At 42.7% G+C, this 19092-nt stretch overlaps 1 protein-coding gene across 5 annotated transcripts in view; it reads left to right on the top strand.

The window, feature by feature from the left end:
• The window catches only part of TENM4 (teneurin transmembrane protein 4), a 1563960-nt gene that overhangs the window by 1447338 nt on the left and 97530 nt on the right, over positions 1 to 19092 (top strand). For all 5 annotated transcript variants that reach the window (XM_032099028.1, XM_032099031.1, XM_032099030.1 and 2 more), the window contains 2 exons: positions 2980 to 3126; positions 17792 to 18008. In XM_032099028.1, the coding sequence (XP_031954919.1) occupies positions 2980 to 3126; positions 17792 to 18008 (364 nt within the window). The remainder of the gene's footprint in view (positions 1 to 2979; positions 3127 to 17791; positions 18009 to 19092) is intronic.

Here is a 19092-nt window from a genome sequence, read left to right as displayed (position 1 = left end):
TTAGAGTCTAGTCTTCTGCTGGCAAGGGCAGCCACATTGTGTAAAACTTGGTATGAATTTACCAAGCTCTATGGATAAATAACTGAGGAATCTTCTCCTTAATACTCCCAGAGGGAGACTGCTCCAGAACTTCATTCCTTTGATCCTGGCAATTGATTTTTTTCCTTTCCAATTTCCAGCCAGAATTTATTCATACTTGGTTTATGTCCATTTGTTCTTGTGCCGGCATTATTCTCTTTACCTTAAATAGCTTTTAAGAAGTTTTCCTTTCTCAATGTTTATCTGTTCCATGAACTTGTGGAAAAAATCATAGTCTTTCAGCCACTATTGTGCTAGGAGAGACAAATCAAGCTCTTCTCATTTCCTCAGATGCCGAAGGTGCCTCATCCAAACTATATCATCTGTTTCCTGCTGCTCCAAATTCCCTTTTTCCTAAGCCTTGGAGAGTAGAGCGCATGCAGTTCTGTATGAGATCCTCATTTTTATAGCTACATTAGTTTTCCCTTACACTTCCCGGACACTTCTCACATGAGACAAGATCATGGTGTCTTCAGCTTCTCTTCATTCAAGTCTTTCTGGTTCTCACTTCACTCCTGTCCAGGTCAACACTACAGCACCTTTGTTCTGCCGAGTCTCTGCAAGTGTAGGATAGAAGAGAACTTTTCAACAAGGGTTTTAAAAGTTTCCAGGGAGTAAAAACAAGAGGTGTCCTCAGCGGTGGTGCACCAGCCAAGCTCTAATAGAGCCATACAGTATACACATAAAGCAAGATTTCGTCAGAGGTTTTTCATCTAGACAAATTAAAGCACCCACAGAGAAGCTGTGGATGTCCCATCCCTTGAAGTGTTCAAGGCCAGTTTGGATGGGGCTCTGAGCAACCTGGTTTAGTGGAAGGTGTCCCTGCCTATGGCAGGGAGATTGGAGCTGGATGACCATTAAGGTCCATTCCAGTCAAAACCATTCTATGATTCTATGATCCTATGATTTATGGAGAGGGGGGAAAAAGTCCTATCTCTACTGTCAGGATGGTCCCATCCAAACTGGATTTATGTACTCCAAAATGGGATTACCTACCTAGCTAAGTAATTTTAGGAGGTTATTTAATACACTTCTTCCTCTTTCATTCTCAAAATAGCTGAATGTTTTCAGCTTGTACTGAAAGTAAGTAAAGGGAACAAACATATAAATTAGCTGTAGAATGGAAAAAATCAGATTAAATGGTTAAAAGTTTGGCACTGTTGTAAGTAACTGAAGGCAGGATATTAAAATGGAGAATTTCAAGTAGCCTTGCCTATAAATAACTCTTCTGTAGTATATAAATATTAATATAGTGTATAAATACCAAAATACACAACAGCATGCTCACACATACACACACACATTTTTTGCCCCATCCCAGAATGCGCATTTTAAAAGACTGAAATGCAACAACTATGTTTGTAAATGAAAAATGTATTTAAGATCCTTTTAAAGGACTTTTCCTTACCACCTTTGTTCCTTTTTCCATTTGGTCCCTGTAAATCAGTCACTTGTTAAAAAACCAATCCTAGAAAATATTTGGTTTTTTCTGTTCACTGGGAAAGGTTCTATGAACTTAAAAATCTCCCTGTGAAACAATTTTTTGTTTTAAAGGCGTTTCTAAGCCCCATTTCCCCAGTGCAGGACACACTATTACGTGGGTTGCTCTAGATGGGGTCCCACCTCTGCCTTGGGGAGACACTCACATCGTAAGGTCAAACAGGTGTCAAGACAACACACACCTCTTCACTGTCCTTTAGGACAGGATAGGTCTGTGTCATTCACATGGGTTCACAAACCTGTCTTGCAAAGCTGAGAGCTTGAAAAAACTCAAACTATGTGGCAGGATTGCACAATACACACAGAGAAAGCATTAAAGCAAGGCTCAGGAAGACTGAATTGTGTCCCTGGTGTAATCAGTCCTGCTGAGTGACCTTCACAGTCACTTCAGTCTCTTGTACTTCAGTTTCCTAAGCTGTTAAGTGTCTCTTAAATTTCTGACAGTTTAGTGATAAAGATTTTTGAGCTCTGGAGGTAAAAAGCCCCCAGAAGGGTATAAACTAAGCAGCCTCCCTCACACCACGCCTTACTGTGGAAATTACTCTATTTTCTTGAAGGAGTGGGATGAGGGGGAAGTACAAAAATCTCAGCAGCAGGTCATCAAATGAGAAAATCAAACCCTAGTGAGCAGACTGGGAGGTTGGTGTTCATCCTCCCTAACTAATTTTTATCACCTATAAAATGCCTGCTTCTGTGCTGGGCTCTCTCTAGTCACTGGGGAGAAATGGGTGTTTCCAGAGCATGCTTCAGCTCATCACCATGAGCATCAAGCCTACATGAGGAGACTTCTGCCCTGGGACAGTCTGTCTCTCTGCTTAGTACAGAGAGTTGAAGGTATCTCAGTTATAGATTAATTTGAACTGGATGAGATTAATCCCTCCCAAAATTACTACAGTAAAGGAACTGTATGTCTTCTAAATATTTTCTGCTTTTCCCTTTCCAGCTGGTTTTTTACCAGTCTGAGATGTCACTATTACTGAAAGCCAGCTGCTTTATCCTGCTGGGTGCTGGGAACTTGAACCCCAAATGCAATTTAGGTAACCCCAAGTACTGGTCTTATATGGCAAATGTTTTGATAGGCTCAGAGGGCAATATGCTGCCTTGCTTTTACAATCAATGAAGCAGGAATATCTCAGTGTCCCCCTGAAACTCACCATTTCCTCAGTGCAGTGAGTGAGGTTGTGCTGTGAGGACCTCCTGGGAGAGCCAGAAGCAGCTGCCCATTGAGTGGTCACCACCATCCTGACACCAAAGCAGGTTCATTCCAGGTGGGAAGGTACCAAGTGGGAGTGGAGAAATAGACTGAAGGCAAAGGGGAAAAAGGAGTTTAATGAGGCCCTTTCCAGGCTGTGTTGCTTTGTGTTTCGAGTGTGTTTGAACGTGTGGCTGTTTGCCTTGCAGAGGGATGCCCTGGCTTGTGCAACGGCAATGGCAGATGCACTCTGGACATGAACGGCTGGCACTGTGTCTGCCAGCTGGGCTGGAGAGGAGCAGGCTGTGACACTTCCATGGAGACGGCATGTGGCGATGGGAAAGACAACGATGGAGGTAGGACATGAGCACGTGTGATATGTCAGGCTTCACAGAGCCTATAAACCTCTCACAGTGAACAGTCATCTGGGCTTGATTCTGCAGGGCAGATTGTTTTTTGACAGCTGGTAGAGAACAGACAGCGAAATCTGCCAGGCTGATTCAGCCAGAGTGGATTGGAATTCAAATTAAATGAGTTTGGATCTGGGGTGCCAGGGCTGAAGAGGGACATTTGTTTATCTTCAAATCAAGTCCATATAGCAGAGAGCAGGCAGAGGCTGTGCACCTGTCCAATCCCTCCACCCCAGCCGAGTGGCTCAGCAGTGACACGATGGGACCACCTCAGACCGTGAACATCCCTGACTCTTCAGACTTTGCCCTCACTGCCTGGGGCTTTCATCTAGACTCTTCAGTCGGTCACTTGGAATGGATATTCTGCAGAAACTTAGAGGCTTGGGTGACTGATCCCCATGCCCACAAGCCATCCAATCCCTCTCGAACCATGTTTTATTGATTACTGTTCCGTATGTAATGATGTCAGGCATGTGAATAATAGCTCTGTGTAATGCAAGCTTAATATTCAGAGTTATCTCATTACAAAGGAAACTGTGGTGCAGTGTGAAGGTTTGAATTAGAGAGCAGGAGATGAGATATTAAATTTAAGGCATAAGGGAGACTGCATAATTTGTTTTGTTGTCACTCAGCAAAAGGCTTTGTAAGCCACAAGTCTGGGCCAGGACCCAGACTGTGAAGTAGAGACTGCATTTTGCAAGCCTCTGTTTTAGCATATTCACAAGAACAGTACAGTTAAAAAAAAATTATAGCCAAGCCAAGACTGTGATTATCTGCTCCACAGCAACTAGGATTCTGATTGAATATTTAAAATACTTCTGCACATCTGGCATCGCAAATGGACCAAATTATCCCTTTAGAAAAGATGGAAAAATTGGACAACCATACAAAGAGTACACACTATGAAACAAAGATGGCTTTTTGCCTCATATGGAACTGAATATCACTGTACTTAGCTTTCCTATTTGCAGCTGACACAGGGCAGCAATGAAGTTCATCACATCAGATGTGTAAAAATACAATAAATAGACACAAGGATAGTCCCAGTTTCCATGGAAGAAAATAACCAGCAAAAACCCTGTGAAGTTTTTAGAAAGAGGGAAAGAGTAATCCATCATAATATACAATGTATATCACAACACTATGATATCACAAAGAGCATGACCAGACTCTGAGCATTTCTTCATATCTTCTGGTTCAAGGGTTAACCTTGTTACCTGGGTTACCCTCACCTTGAAACGAGCTGCCTTGCAAGCCTGCAGGACAGCAGATGGAGATGGGAGACACAAAAGGCATTGACAGGTTTACAAGTTAGTGCACATCAACTGCTAGCTTGTATTTGGTGAACTTGTGTGGAGCAGTGGTGTGCACAGCAAGAACAGAGCAACTGATAGATTGTAACTTATTGCCTAGTGACAGCTTATTCATGTGTCAGGGCCCACAAATGAGTGTTGACTTTACTCTTGGTACACTCAAAAAAAAATGCATGTACGTGGTGTGCATTACAGATTACAGATAATCTGTCATACACTATGCCTTTGATTTGGCTGTGTTCTCTCTGCTAAGGGCTCTCCTCAGCTGGGAAGTGAAATAGTGGAATGCATTTACTTTATTAACTTTCTTTTTATATGTTTTAATGGATCATTTGTATTTGTGAGCTCAAGTCTAAAATTTCAACCCTTGAGATGTAGGAGCTTCAGCAGTGGTGAGGCACTCCTGCTTTGAAGCCTTAGTCCTTTTTTTGGCACAAGGATTCAAATATAGGTACAAGGACTCATGAAGAAAGGCTGATGGTCTGCCTGTTTGCTAGATGTTATGCTGATTTCTACAGCAAGTGAAGGTGTTTGTAGAATATCATAGCATAATTCAGGTTGGAAGGGACCTCCAGCAGTTTTAAATTCAACCCCCTACTCAAGGCAATACTGATAACATCAGGTTGCTCAAGGCTGTGTCCAGTCAGCTCTTGAACACCTCCAAGGATGGAGATTTCACCTCTGGACAGCCTGCTCCAGTACATGACCATCCGTATAGTAAATGTTTTTCTCCTTGTATCTAATTATAATTTTCCATGTGCCAGCTTAATGTCTGTTGCCTTTTGTCCAGCGCCATCTGAGACATCCGAGAGTACCCCAGCCGACTTCTGGCTTCCCCTTCACAATAACTTGTGTGTCTGGTAGAGCATATATATATATTTCATGTGTGACAGTTCCCTTTGGATTTCTCAGATATCCAACGGCTGCTCAGATCACACTAGGCATCTGTGTTCCACAGAACTGAGCCCATTCACCACAAACATTATACCTTGAGAAGCTGCTGTGCTTTGAAGAGCACTGAAGAAATGCATGCCTGAGGCCTCTCCAAAAAACATATAGTGTGTGGATGAGCACTGTGGTTTCTCCCTCTTTTGGGATTCTGTCACATACACTGGAGTGGTGTATGCTCAGGGCTGGAGAAAGGTGGTTTATTTTGGTTCTCTGGGAAGGATCGAAGTGTGGAATTTGCACATGAATGTTGGCAATGGAGGTAGAAGTCCTTTCATGAAACTTTAGAAGTCAAACAACTGACCTGGTCAAAATGGGTACCATGAGTGGTGAGAAAGAGGTTAGTGGGGCTGTTCACAGTACGGGGGGTGGGGGGGGGGGGATGTTCCCTCTGCCTGAGCTCATTGGAGACCTGGTTCCTGCACTGTGGTGTCAAGTGACTGCTAATCAAAATCTCTGCAGCCGGAAATTCCTCAGGATAATGGGAGCTGTAGTCAGAAACTTTTTCATCAGCTCCCAGCCTAATCATACCCTGAGGGAGACGGGTGCTAAATTACAGGGTGTGTTCACCTCTTAAATCTGGAGGCTGTTCAGATAAACAATAACAAGCTGAGCAGGAGTCACTCAGAGAGAGACCTGGTGAAATGTAATCTTTGTTCAGGCTAGTAAAAAGTTGTCTCTGAGTGCAGTCTCTGCACACAAAAGTATCATTTGTCAAAGCTATCACTTAGGTTTCACACCCAGGTCCACTTTGTTTACACTTTTGAACACCAAGCCCATCAACTTGAAAGAAGCTGTAGTGAGTAACGGAGAGCTGGTGATCATCCAGTATCAGTTAAGGAAAAACAGTGCAATGACAGAGCTGTAACAGTCTGGGTAAAAGGCCAAGATTTTGTACATTTGACCTAAGAGGCCACCTGTATTACAACAAACAGGAAGTCTTTCTTTAAAACAAGATGAGAAAAGTGGTTATTGCCTCAGTTCAGCAGAAAATAACCACTCTAATTCATGGCTGCAAAACAGTCACTACTTGAGAGTAGGTGTGACAGGTAGTACCTTCATGTCTCACCCCACACTGAGTGCTCTGTCATGTACTTGAAGAATAAGAAGTTTGAAAGTTAAAAAATCAAGGAAATTATCTTCTGTGACAAGTTCTAAATGTGGAGTTAATGGCATTTGACAGTATCTTGAGAAAAGTCTGGTACTCCATAGGCTAAATATGGGCTCTGTTGCATTGGTAGACTCCTGTGTTAGGAACAGAGCGTACAGGAAAAGTTGAGGGGAAGAGAGAATATTCTTAACTTAATCTCATGAATATGCTACTGAACAGCAAAGCTGTGTTACCCATCCTTGTTCTGGAGAAATTATCTAACTGTTGAGAGCCAGAGTTGTCCACTTCTCCATTTCAATGTCTTCACATGAAGTCAAGATCAGACTGAGATGAAATCATGAGAGGACTACAGATGTTAAATTAAATTGCTCATTTGGTCTAAAAGTTCAACAGAGTAACTTCACTTGAGGGCCTTTCTTACAGTTTGGGGCTTTTCCAGAGTAGCCAGGTCTTCCAGGTGGGGTAAAGCTTGCTGGTTCTCCAGCAATTGGAACCGACCCATCCTTCATTTCCTGCTTTGAACAATTCCAGCTCCTGAACAGATGCTGAACTCTGTCAAACGTGAATGTACTTTACTTGTGAAAGGCAAGAGTCTTTCTCATATGAAAAATACATCTGAAATGACAATGTACACAATATTATCTAAACCTTCATATTAATTAGAGGTTTCTGTTCAGTTGTCTGCTGTTCTCTACTGCCTCTTCCCAATTTAAACACTTCCAAAGGCTTGTGTTAGTGATTATTGCAGGATAACTTATAGATAGATAGATAGAGAGATAGAGAGATAGATAGATAGATAGATAGATGGATGGATAGCCTTCCCAGTCAAATAAGGCTGGCCTCTTGTAACATATATTGCACACCATTACATAAAAGTATAGAAACTTCATTTTTCTTAGCTGTCATCTGGTCAACGATCTTCCTTTGGGACTGAGGAAAATCCTGTTTTCTTTTTCTGCAAGGATTGTGTTAGCGAAGCTGCTGCCCCTCAGTTTGTGTCTCATTTAGCCTAGGACAAACAGAGAGTTTCAATATACCCATGGCCCCATTTTGACTTTGCAAGTTCAGTCTGTGCTCCACCAGATGCTTCCCAAAGGCTAGCAGGTGGAGCAGTTTGTATGGTTTCCTTCCCTTTATCCTCCTGGACAAGAACAACTAAAGGTTGCCTTAGTGTCCCAGCCCTGGAGCAGTGAGCAGATCAGAGCCACCAAGCCCCTGCACACAGGATTTTTGCCTTTTCTTGCAGCCCTTATTTCTGCCACAAGAAACCAACTCTCACTTCAGGGAAGTGTAATTCAGGAATGGCTTCTCTGAGGCAAATCAGTGCTATTTGTTTAACTGTACCATAGCCCATTGGCAACTCTACAGTGTCAAGGATCAGGTTGTGCTTGTAGTAAGGTGGAGACTTACATAATGCTTTGGAACAGCAGCATTTCAAATCTTTGGCAAAAGAAATTTTGGCACGGCACACTGGCCTTCTCAACGCCCGTGTGTTCACTGTCTGTCCACCACATGCCAGAGTGTTAGAGAGCTGGCAGGAGTCTGCACTGATCTTTGCAGTGCATAGGGTTACACCTGAGGGTAGTCTCAGGGTTGTAAAGGGAATGGCAAAGAATCCAGGAGAACCCCAGAATGCAAACCTTTTTCTTTGCAAATGCTTGAACTGCAGACAAGGTGGTGGGGTGCTTTCTGATACTGTCTTTTTTCTTTTTGCCCTCATGCCGCAAGGCTTTAATAGCATGAGAAGATTGTCTCCTGGGCATGGTGTGTGAGCTGTCTGCTTCCTCAAAACCATAAAAAGTTATGCAATAATATGCTGGCTACATTTGTGGAGAGAAGTATTGAAATCTGAATGCACCTGGGAAAACAGCCATCATAAATTAGCATTTACCATCACAGATAGATCCAGTCAAACAGGGTCATCTTGGAGGAACCACAAAGCACTGCTAAAAGGATGAGAAAGTCTGCTGTACCTGAAAGATTGGGTAACTGGCATAATTTGTTAGAAATCACCCAGCTTCTCCTCCTCTGTTTCACAGTGGCTGTTAATTGACTTCTCCTCATGTAAAATGACCAGTTCACATTGTCAGGTTTCAGCTCTTTGCTGATTTTTTGTTGGATGGTAACACATGGGTGTCACCTGCTGCTGGCTATTGGCAGCAGGGCTAGCAGTGAGGCAGTGTGAATCCAGGTATTCCAGCATCCAGGAGCAGGTGTTGATTGTGCTGTTGGAGAGGATGATGTGTTGTGAACTGGGGATCTTGCAGTTCCTTGTCTTGACACCTTGGGAGAGCTCCTGGTACTTTCCAGTAGTCCTTAATGAAATGCCTTTGATTAGTAGATTCAGAAAGAAACTATGAAAGTTCTCTCTGTGTTGAAGAAAACCTACCACTGTCTGCTGAAATGAGGGAGCTAACTTATGGGAATGAGGCACTGCTGGTGCATAAGATGTAACAGAAGGTGACATGAACCAGCTTCAGAAAAAAACAATTGGACACATTTCACAAAGCATTTCTGCACCTTAAAAGGTGCTTAAACAGAGTTAGAGCAACAATGTTTAAAGCAGAAATTCAGGAAAGCTCTACCAGACCTGCTTTAGCATCTGAGGCAAACTGTTGCAACCTCTGTGGAGCAGAAAGTCCCCTTAAAATAGTAAGTTTTGCACTGACTGTGCTCAACAGGCATGGAGTGCATGGCCACTTTCTTCTTGACCAGGATTTGAGAAACGCGCCAATATCTGAGTTATCTGAGACCACTTTCCAGGCAATCTCAGATGATTGCTCAAATTGGCTTGGATTCAGTCAGAATATGTTAGGATGAGCTTTTCAGCAGTAGCTTAACACTTGCAGCACTTGCCAGGAAAGTGAGAGACCTTGGTGACAAGGATCTCAGCTGCTGAGGGTGTGAAACCACTGTTCCCACAAAAAACTGCTAAGCTCTGAGTCCTTCTTGCTCAGAGGAATCACTTTTGAGAGGTGCTTTGGCTCTTGAAAGAGGCAGTTCAGGTACACTATTGCATGACGATCGATCAGGTTAAGCAGCTTGTACTTACTGCCCTGTCCAAATGCTGGTCACAGAGTCATAGAATGCCCTGAGTTGGAGAGGGCTCACAAGGATCATCGAGTCCCAACTCCTGGCCCTGCACTGGGCAGCCCCAACTCTGTCAGGCTTGGTGCTGTGACCACTTCCCTGGGGAGCCTGTTCCAGTGCCCAACCATCCTCTGGGTGAAGAACCTTTTTCTAGTATCCAACCTAAAGCTCCCCCAACCCAGCTTCATGCCCTTTCCTCAAGTCCTGTCACTGATCACCACAGAGCAGAGATCAGTGCCTGCTCCTCCTCTTCCCTTTCAGAGGAAGCTTCAGAATATAATGAGGTCTCACATCAGTCTCCTCCTGGCTGAACAAGCCAAGTGACCTCAGCCACATCTCATATGGCTTCCCATCCAGAGCCTTCACATTCCTCACAGCCCTCCTTTGGACACTGTCTAATGGCTTAATATCTTTCTTATCTTGTGGTGCCCAAAATTTCACACAGCCCTCGAGGTGAGGCCGCCCCAGGGCAGAGCAGAGCAGAGCAGAGCAGGACAATCCCCTCCCTAGCCCAGCTGGCAGTGCTGTGCCTGATGCACCCTAGGACACCATTAGTCTCTCCTAAGCTAGGAAAGGCCCTCACTTGCCTTGCTCAGCTTCATGATATTCCCCCAAATCCTAGGTTGCCTGGTTTCTGTGCTGCTTTGCTGGCTGTTAAAAATCTGCCTGGAGAAAGGAAGAAGCCCATGAAGCCAGCTGCATCAACTGTATTCTCCAGAGCAATGATGAGCTGGGGGATGCTGAGAACTTGTAGATTCTAAGCACATTATTATAGCTCTGGTTTATGCCAGATAGTGGTGATTATCATGTGTTTTCTGTCATTTCCTTCTTCCACTTCCCTTCTTTTTCTATTCAGATGGGGTTTTTTTAACAATAATGTAGCTCTGGATTAGGAGGAATATTTTGCAGAGTATTTCTGTAGTGACTAGCCCTGCAGAGGCTCTGCACAAGAGTCCAAGGAGTTTTGTAATTCAAATACGTGACTGCTATTACATATGACTGTTTTCAAACTGGCAAACAAGTGCTGAACACTTAGAGAAAGATGTGAGGGCAATTCCTTTCCCAGGCAGCCAGCCATCTAATTTAGACAGGATACAACCAGTGAGAAGCTTATTCAGGTGAAATCAAAACAGAGCAGGTGAGATAGAAGGAGCAAAGAGAATATCAATATCTAGCATGGTCACAGGGGGCTTACAGTCACATTGCCATTGTTCCTTACAGTTGTGGTTTGTTTCCCTTTGACTCCGTACAGGGAAGCCAAAAGCTACAACTCTTGATGAATAAGTAAAATTTCTCTCTGCAAAGTACTGGAGTAAAACCCATTTATTCCCCAATTGAAGTAAATTGAGTGTTGGTCCTCAACTCAGGCCAGAACATCATTATTCCCCAGTAAACATTTATCAGCACAAACATTCACGTGAACAACAACTTTTTTGTGCAAAAGTACTGAGCCATTCCTTTAGAGCCTTCCTCTAAACCGGAGTTTAGACTAGAACTGATAGGGTAAAACCTGATTTGCTCAAGGGCAAGACTAAGACTTTGTTATCTTTACCTTTGAGCATTTGCATTTAAATCCTTTCCCATCTGAACTCTCCCAGTAATTCATCCAAAAGCATCACAGGACAAGACGGTGTCCCCACAAAAAGTGATAATGTTGCCTGATGAATGGCACAGAAAGAGAACTGAAAGATAAGAACTGGATGAGGTGAGGGAAACAGTTATTTGTATAATCAGTGCATTTTATTCTTTTGTTGCCAGTGGAAGTACTCCCATGGGAGACAATGGGGCTTTATTATTTTTACCTCCTAGTTTTGCTTTGCCTAGTACAGTTTCTCACAGAGGCTCATCCCACTGCAGTGAGTGACAAAAAGCATCATGGTCTTTAGCAGGAGCAATCCCAGAGTTTGTCATGTATGCTCTCCCAGATTCACCCTAATCAGGCTCCTTAAGCTCACCTCCCTCTGCCTGCCTGTCTGGCTGGGGCTCCCAGTGTGCATCATGGTTCACAGAAAGCTCTCTGTGTACAAACAGGTCCATCCCTACCCATGGCCTGCCTGTTCCAGCCTGACACTTGACACGCAGCACCTGTCAGAGTGTGCTTAAACACATAATAACACCTCTGGCTGCAGGTTATTTGCATTCTGTTGGTGATGTTAGCATGACGGATTTTTGTTGCAGCATCCATAACTCTGTAGAAATACTCAATTATTCAGTCTCAACGAGCTAAGACACTGCCCATTAAATCAGCCAACACAATTGTAGGACCATGAAAAGTCACAGCTAATTTGAAATTTTATTAGCTGTCAGCCGATCTTGTTCGCTGCTGAAACAGTGTCTCAAAATCAGCCCTTTGCGTCTGTACAAAGCTCTAATCCTTGACACCTTCTTGGTGCTGTGTGGCAGTGAGTGAGGAACCTGATTGCAAAGGAGGAATCAGACTGCTGTGGGATTTGTGAGCTCTTTGCAGCCATCAAGTGCAGCAATAGCTCAAGGAATGCCAGGACAGTAGGTAGCCCCATTGCTGCTGAAGAGTATTTTGCAGGAGTTTCAAAATTTCTCGTTGGTTTGGGTGGATGTATTTTTTTGCATGCATCACATGGACAATTATCATAAAGGACATGATTTTCAGAAAGTGGTGGGTCACAAGCAGTGTTTGAAAGCCAAGTAATTTTAGCTCCTCTTAAATTTGGCATCCAGGTGACTATTTGTGGAAGGCAGTTATGATACGGAGTATCTCGTGAAATTCCTGAGTGAGGTCAGCATCTCCATCTGTTGTCATTATCTAATGTAGCTGTCTGGGTAGTCATAGTGAGTGTTTAAAGTCAGTCAGTATCAGGTGCTTTCCAACTGGTATTATGCAAATATTATACTTGTTAGGCCAAGGTCCTGCTCCAAGAAGACGCAGATACCTTTGGAATTCAGCCCCTTCCATGAAACAGTGCTCCCATGGAGAAAAAGCTGAACATACATTGCAGATGCAAAACTTTAATGAGAATTGTGGTTATTTCATTGGGTTGTGCTGACACTTCAGAGCCCTTTGGGACTGGAACAGATGTTTTGTGAACAGAAAATAAAAAGACAGTCTCTACTCCCAGGGAGTTTGCAGTCTAAAGCAGTATTTTGAAGAGCTCACTAATGGGATTGGTGGATTTGCAATCTTTAAGGGAGTCAGAGCATCATTCTAAAAAAAAAAATTGCAACTTCACCCACAAAATACAAGCTAGATGAGCCATCCCAAAGTGAAACTCACTCTCTAGTGATATACAGAGCACAGATTATCTGATAAAAATGGTCTTGGTCCCCTAAAATATATTGTTGGCTGAATAAACTGGAGCTGCTTTATCCTCTGGCAGAAAAAGAAGGGTTTCTGCTGAGCCTAGTTCATTCTCCTTCATGTCCCTCTCTGAAGGGAGTGAGACAGGGCTCACAACATGACCTGTAGAGGTGCCATCCAGTCTGATTCATTCTATGATTACATGAGTCTTAGTGAAAGATGCAAACCATTGAACACATTATTTACCAGATGTGACAGTGTCTTTCCAGTGGCTCCCTTTTCACAACAACAGTGGTTTGATTCACCCCATGGTAATGCTAAGATCAAAGAAGGTATTTATTGCATGGCTTCATGCAAAGGAAGTGGGACAAGAGTTTGGGTTTGGTTTTAGCAGGACTGCCAAAAGGACACACACATGTATATAGGATGCATAAAAGGTCTCAAAGATGTAAAAATTCCTATTGCATGGAAATAAGAAGGAACACAAGAGGTGTCTTAAAATCTGGCTTAGTAACACATCTCTGAATTAATTTGTTAATTGGAAGGCATCCATGATTGAAGCTGTTTCTCCAGGGATCCCTTAGAACTGATTGTTGTATCCAACCCTACTCAGCATTTTCATAATTGTCTTAGAATGTAGTTTACGTCTCTCTTGGTAAAATTTTCAGGTCACCTAAAGCTCAGTGTGGTGGTAAATAATGTATCCAGATCATTTTGACACAGAGTGATCTGACTCGCATCACTGCAAGGTCATAATCAAACAAAATGTATCTTAATGCAGCAAAATGCAAAATAGCCCTGGGAACAAAGAAAGGATGTTATACTGGAGGGTTAAGAGATTCTTGAGAAGCAATGACTCAGAACAGGATTTTGAGGTCACTGGAGGTAATTGTCTCAACATGAGTTCTCAGTGCAAGGGTCTTGCACCTTCACCTCTGTGAACCTTTGAAGCCCAGCAGCTCAGATGTGGTCTCTTTTCTGCACCCAAAACTGCTGACACAGTGCTGTGTCCAGTGTTGGTGTCCACACATAACAGATGTGAAATTACTGGAAAGAGATCAAAGAATATCATACACCAAAAAAAAGTCCAGTGGATGGGAAATAAACCTTGCAATGAGAAGTTGGATCTTCCTCAGCTGTTCAGAAAAAAGATTTGGAATGAATTGTTGCTCTGTGTGAAGGTACTTGCACATGGAAAAGGCATCAGAGCATGCAGGGCAGAAGGAACTATTAGTAACTTTTTGGAGAAAGGCCAAACAAGACCCAGTCATGGGATACTGGAGTTAGACAAATCCAACCTTGAAATAAGATGCAGGTCCCTAGCAGTAATTAAGCATTTCAGAAGCTTACTGGAGGAAGTGGTTGACTTACTATAATCAGCTCTCTTTGATATACGAGATATTTTTCTAAAATACAGGCTTTAATCCAGTTCTGGGTGGGAAAAAAACAGCCTATGGGTATAAGAGGTCAGACAAGCTGATCACAGTAGCCTTAAAACATATGAATTGCAGTAATCCCCCTATGCAAGACTTTAAACATTTCACAGAGATAATTCAGCAACACATGTGTTCTCTGCTCTGGAATGCCATGGTCCTATTACAGTTATATGAAAGCAAGGGAGCTGTCACTTTTTAAAACCAAGAGCTGTATGAAGGTGTCCATAACTAAGAATTTACTGTGCAGCCTACCTGTGCTCTGGAAGCTACTGGAATTAGGAATCCACATGGGTCTCTGTGGCTTTGCTGCTGCAAAACTTGGGGTGGGGAGGGCGCTGATCCCGTGTTCACCTCCCTCTGTTACCTATCTCTGGAAAATTCGCAGTGATTTCTAACAAAAATTCACCTTTATGCTTTATGAATTTCAAAGGTGCTCTGTATTACAACTTCATATTGTTCTGTGAGATCGTATCTTGCTGTATTTTCCTTTGCTGATGGTGCTGGCTTCCCACATTTGTTTTTGTTGAATTGGACAGGTAAAGCCAGAGTTCTGTTTTGCTCTGATTTTATTTTTGATTAATCCATGCAGCTCCCTGCACACCTTGCTCTTCATGGGTCAGGAGCTTCTTGCAAATGTCACTTTATCCTCACTCTTCTGACAGATGCAGTGAGAGATGTCTGGGTATGAGAAGTCATAGCTGTGTACAATGTCATTGTATCTCCTGAGAATTCACTGGAGGGCACCACTTGGATGACTTTTGGGCCATTCAATTAAAAAAACCCAAGAAAACAGTATTCACATGGAGATATCACTACTTATGACCTGGTTTATAGCTTAACTCTTGATGTTCTACATGACTCAGACAAAAATAGCCATTACATTTCCTAAGCTAAAGAAATGCTTTGGCCTGAAAGTGTTCTTGGTATTAGAGGAAGTTGAGTAGCTAAATGCCATTTCAGCCCTTGAGTGCCTTGATGAATTTAGGACATCAGTGACAAGCCTTTCTGGTGTAGTTGTCCTCAATTTATTCCATAAAGGTCCAAAACAAATTAGTTGAAAGGCTTATCTGCAGATGAGTCCTCATCATTCTCACCTGTTCAAAACATTGTCCTCTGCATCTATTCTTCAAACATTTATCTACAGTTTCATGCAAAGACAGCATTTTCTTTCTGTCTTGCAGCTTCAGGCACCAAAACACATTTCTGATTACTAGAAAAAAGACAGGTTAATGAAGAGGTATGGTACAGCTGGTTTGCCATCCTTTCAGCCAAGTGTCTGTAGGCTTAGAAAACATTATTAATCTGTGGGAGAAAAAGACAACATTTTATCTTGCTTGAAACTGTAGTCAATTTAGTAACAAGTCTGGTTTGTTGTTTCTTTTTCTTTTTTTTTTTTTTTTAGTAGGTAGCTGAGGCTAGGCCTATTACATCTAAGCAGGTCTGTATTCTGGGAATGGTCTCTCAAACTCCATCTGAGATTTGACTTTCCAGAATCCTACTGATCTAATGTTTTTTTAATGGGCAAAGAAACTCTAATTTGTTCTTTTTCATTACCACTAGTCATCAAGAGAAAAGGCCAATGGGTGGGTTTAGTGTCCGAGATGAACATTTTTGTGGCAATTTTGCAAGGAGTTATAAAGGTGTAGGAATATTGGGATGGTAAGGGTAACACATGAGATTTTCCAAAGCACTTTTTCTGGCCTAATGGTGCTTCCATTATCATTAATGGCAAGTGCAGAGCACTTGTGGAAATGACCCAGTGTGTGTGTGTATGTGTGTGTGTGTGTGTACATGTGCATGTACATGGAGCAGATACTCACTGTCTTTGACCTACTTGGACACAGGAAGCTCTGGGAACCCTGACCAGGCTTGCTGTTCAGCTTTCTGCCTCTGAGTAACCACATGAAATGATGTTGTCAGTGCTGTTATAAACACTAAAATATTCCAACATTGGAACAGGTGTAACAGAATCCAAGTCCATGATGCGTGAGCCATCTTAGGTACCAGAACAATAAAAGATAAGATTCCACCCTATTGATATTGCAGTAAATACAAAGTAATGCCAATAGCATTAGTGAAAGGACTTCTAATTCATACTGGTAAAACTGGGACAAAACTGAAGCTCACAAGCAGTAATAATGACAAACTGTTTTAATTTACTGTTTCTTTGAGATAAAAAATCCATTATTCTGAAATCTAAAGATTTTATCCCACTTCAGAAGGTAACTACCTCTCAGGACAGCATTGCTCTCCAGGCACGTTTGTTTCTTGCCTCTGTGCTGGAGTCTTTAGTAGGATGCTTGCTGTAAAGGTGGTTTCTCTGATATATGGAGCTCCTAGCAACTACACAGAGTCCAACCACTCATTTCACGTAGCTCTGTGAACAGCCATCACATAGTAGTAATTTTCATTCACTGTCAAACTGTCTTGCTTGAACTGATGAGTTGGAAGTGAAGGGCTCCATATCCCATTACCCCAGAACAAAAACATCCAGTTCCCTTATCTGATTTAAAGATCTGTCTTTACTACATGCTAACAACTTTTATTGCTAAATGTGATGCTTCATCAAACCCCTTTTGAGCTTTTTTTTGTATTTCCTTTCCTGTCACTGCTTTTTACTGTGCTGTTTGCAATGAGCAGTGGCATCTCAAAATGAATGGGGAGAAGTTGCTATGGCGGTGGGAGGGGAAGTGGCACTGTCTGTGCATTTGATGGCTTGACAGATATGCAAACCCTCATTTTACTGGGGTATGCTCAGCAAGCCTTTTCCTGTGTGTCCACTGCTATTATTGTTGTTACTATTAATTTAATGGTGCTGAAAGTGCAAGATTTATATCCTGAGAGTTTGAGGTCATCTGTTACTCTGTGTCAGTATCAAATCAATGTGACAAAGGTCAAAAGAGATCAAACCTGCCCAGCAAAGTCTCCTTTACTTTCTGTTCTATTTTACTGGATTACATGTATAGATCCCTCTGCAGCCATGGCAGATACCATGGCTTTTTTCACTATTTAGTCCTGCTGAAAGCGAACCTGGTAGCTTTTATGTGATGCAATGTGTCTGTGATTTGTACAAGGAACAGGATCAAGGTACAGAAGTTGTGTATATTGGTAAAAAAACCCACAACAACCCTTGGGGGCTCTGGAGTTATCCAAGTGACTGAGTTGTGGAAGAGCACATCCTAGGATTAATCTAAAACACATGTTTTTGAGGGCCCAGTCTAATACATGAGTTTTCATATTTTACATACTACTGCATATTTATGTTACATATTAATGTGTATTTTAGGTTCCGTATTGTGACTTTAAGTGAACATGCCTTACTCAATGTAGATGAAAATCCGCATTTCTGTATTGTGTGCATTGGAAAGACTTCTTGCACCCTGAACTCTGCAGCACTCCATGTTACCATTGCTCTAAAACGTTCCTTACCCTTCTGTAGATGGCCTGGTGGATTGCATGGACCCAGACTGCTGCTTGCAGCCACTGTGCCACGTTAATGCGCTGTGCCTGGGCTCCCCGGACCCCCTGGATATCATCCAGGAGACGCAAGCCCCCGTCTCCCAGCAGAGCTTGCACTCCTTTTATGATCGAATCAAGTTCCTGATTGGCAAGGACAGCACTCACATCATCCCAGGGGACAATCCTTTTGAAGGCGGGTAAGTGAATTTTTGAGTTGATTCAGTAAGTGGTAAAGCATAAGCCACGTGACCATTTTAAGACATGGGAGGGCAGCAAAATGCAGAATATGAAAATTGTTTAAATGAAGTAGATACCTGAAGAATTTTGTGGCTCATGTAGTCCTGCTGACTGTCTCTTCATCTACAATTTCCTCTCAGCCAGTAAGGCAAAATGCTTCTCTCCCAGCACATACGAGCAGTTGCATGTTTCCTCACTTTCCTTATTTCAAGGATTGAAAGGCATCCATTCAGCTCTTCTAGATCAAGTGACTGACATTGTCCACAAGTGTCTCCTAAACAGCAGTGACAGATCTTCCTGTGACAGAGACAAAAGAGAAGGAAACTAGAATGCTATTAGCAATCAGTAGTGTGAATATTAGAGACCTCAAAAGAACTGAGGCAGCACATGGTCCAGGCTCATGAGAGCGTTGGGTTGTTAAAAATGCCACTACTCTTTCGGGATCTTAAAAGACGTCACACATTCCTGTAAGTTCTTGAAGATCTTACAGATCTGGATAAACTCAACCATTGCAAGGGTTTTCTGCTTAGTTGGCTTATCTTTGTAATTTCAATTGCCTGTTTCACCACCTAGAAAGCTGGACCTTTGAACAGCTCCTCTGGTCACCCTGGAAATGACGGTGCTTCAGCAGTGGTCAGTGACCGATCTGTGGGGAAGCATGGGAGGGACCACCTGGGACCCAGTTATTCTGGGCAAATGGGACTGCCTGTATTTGCATGTGTGGATATGCCCTTTGTTCAGTAGCACTATCACTGAAGCTCCACCAGTTGCTTTTGAACAGACAGATGATAGTATCCCAGTTATCCATGGAGCTGCTCAGTCTCTCCATGAAAATACAGTAGCTTCTGGGGGCAAGATGAATTGTTTTCATCACTCCTTCCAGCTGCTGGCTTAAAAGTTTGTCTGACAAGAGGGAATTATTCTTATGGAGGGCTCCAGCATCCTGCCTTAGGACAACCCTCTCCCTTTGCTGCTGGGGTGATTAATGAAGCCATCTCCTTCTTGATGCAGATCAGGACTGTAGACTGCTGATCATGGAACTTC

The sequence above is a fragment of the Corvus moneduloides genome, chromosome 2, assembly GCF_009650955.1.
Source record: "Corvus moneduloides isolate bCorMon1 chromosome 2, bCorMon1.pri, whole genome shotgun sequence".
NCBI lineage: Eukaryota > Metazoa > Chordata > Aves > Passeriformes > Corvidae > Corvus > Corvus moneduloides.
Note: the sequence above shows the minus strand (reverse complement) of the source record. Positions and strands in the feature narration are given on the sequence as shown.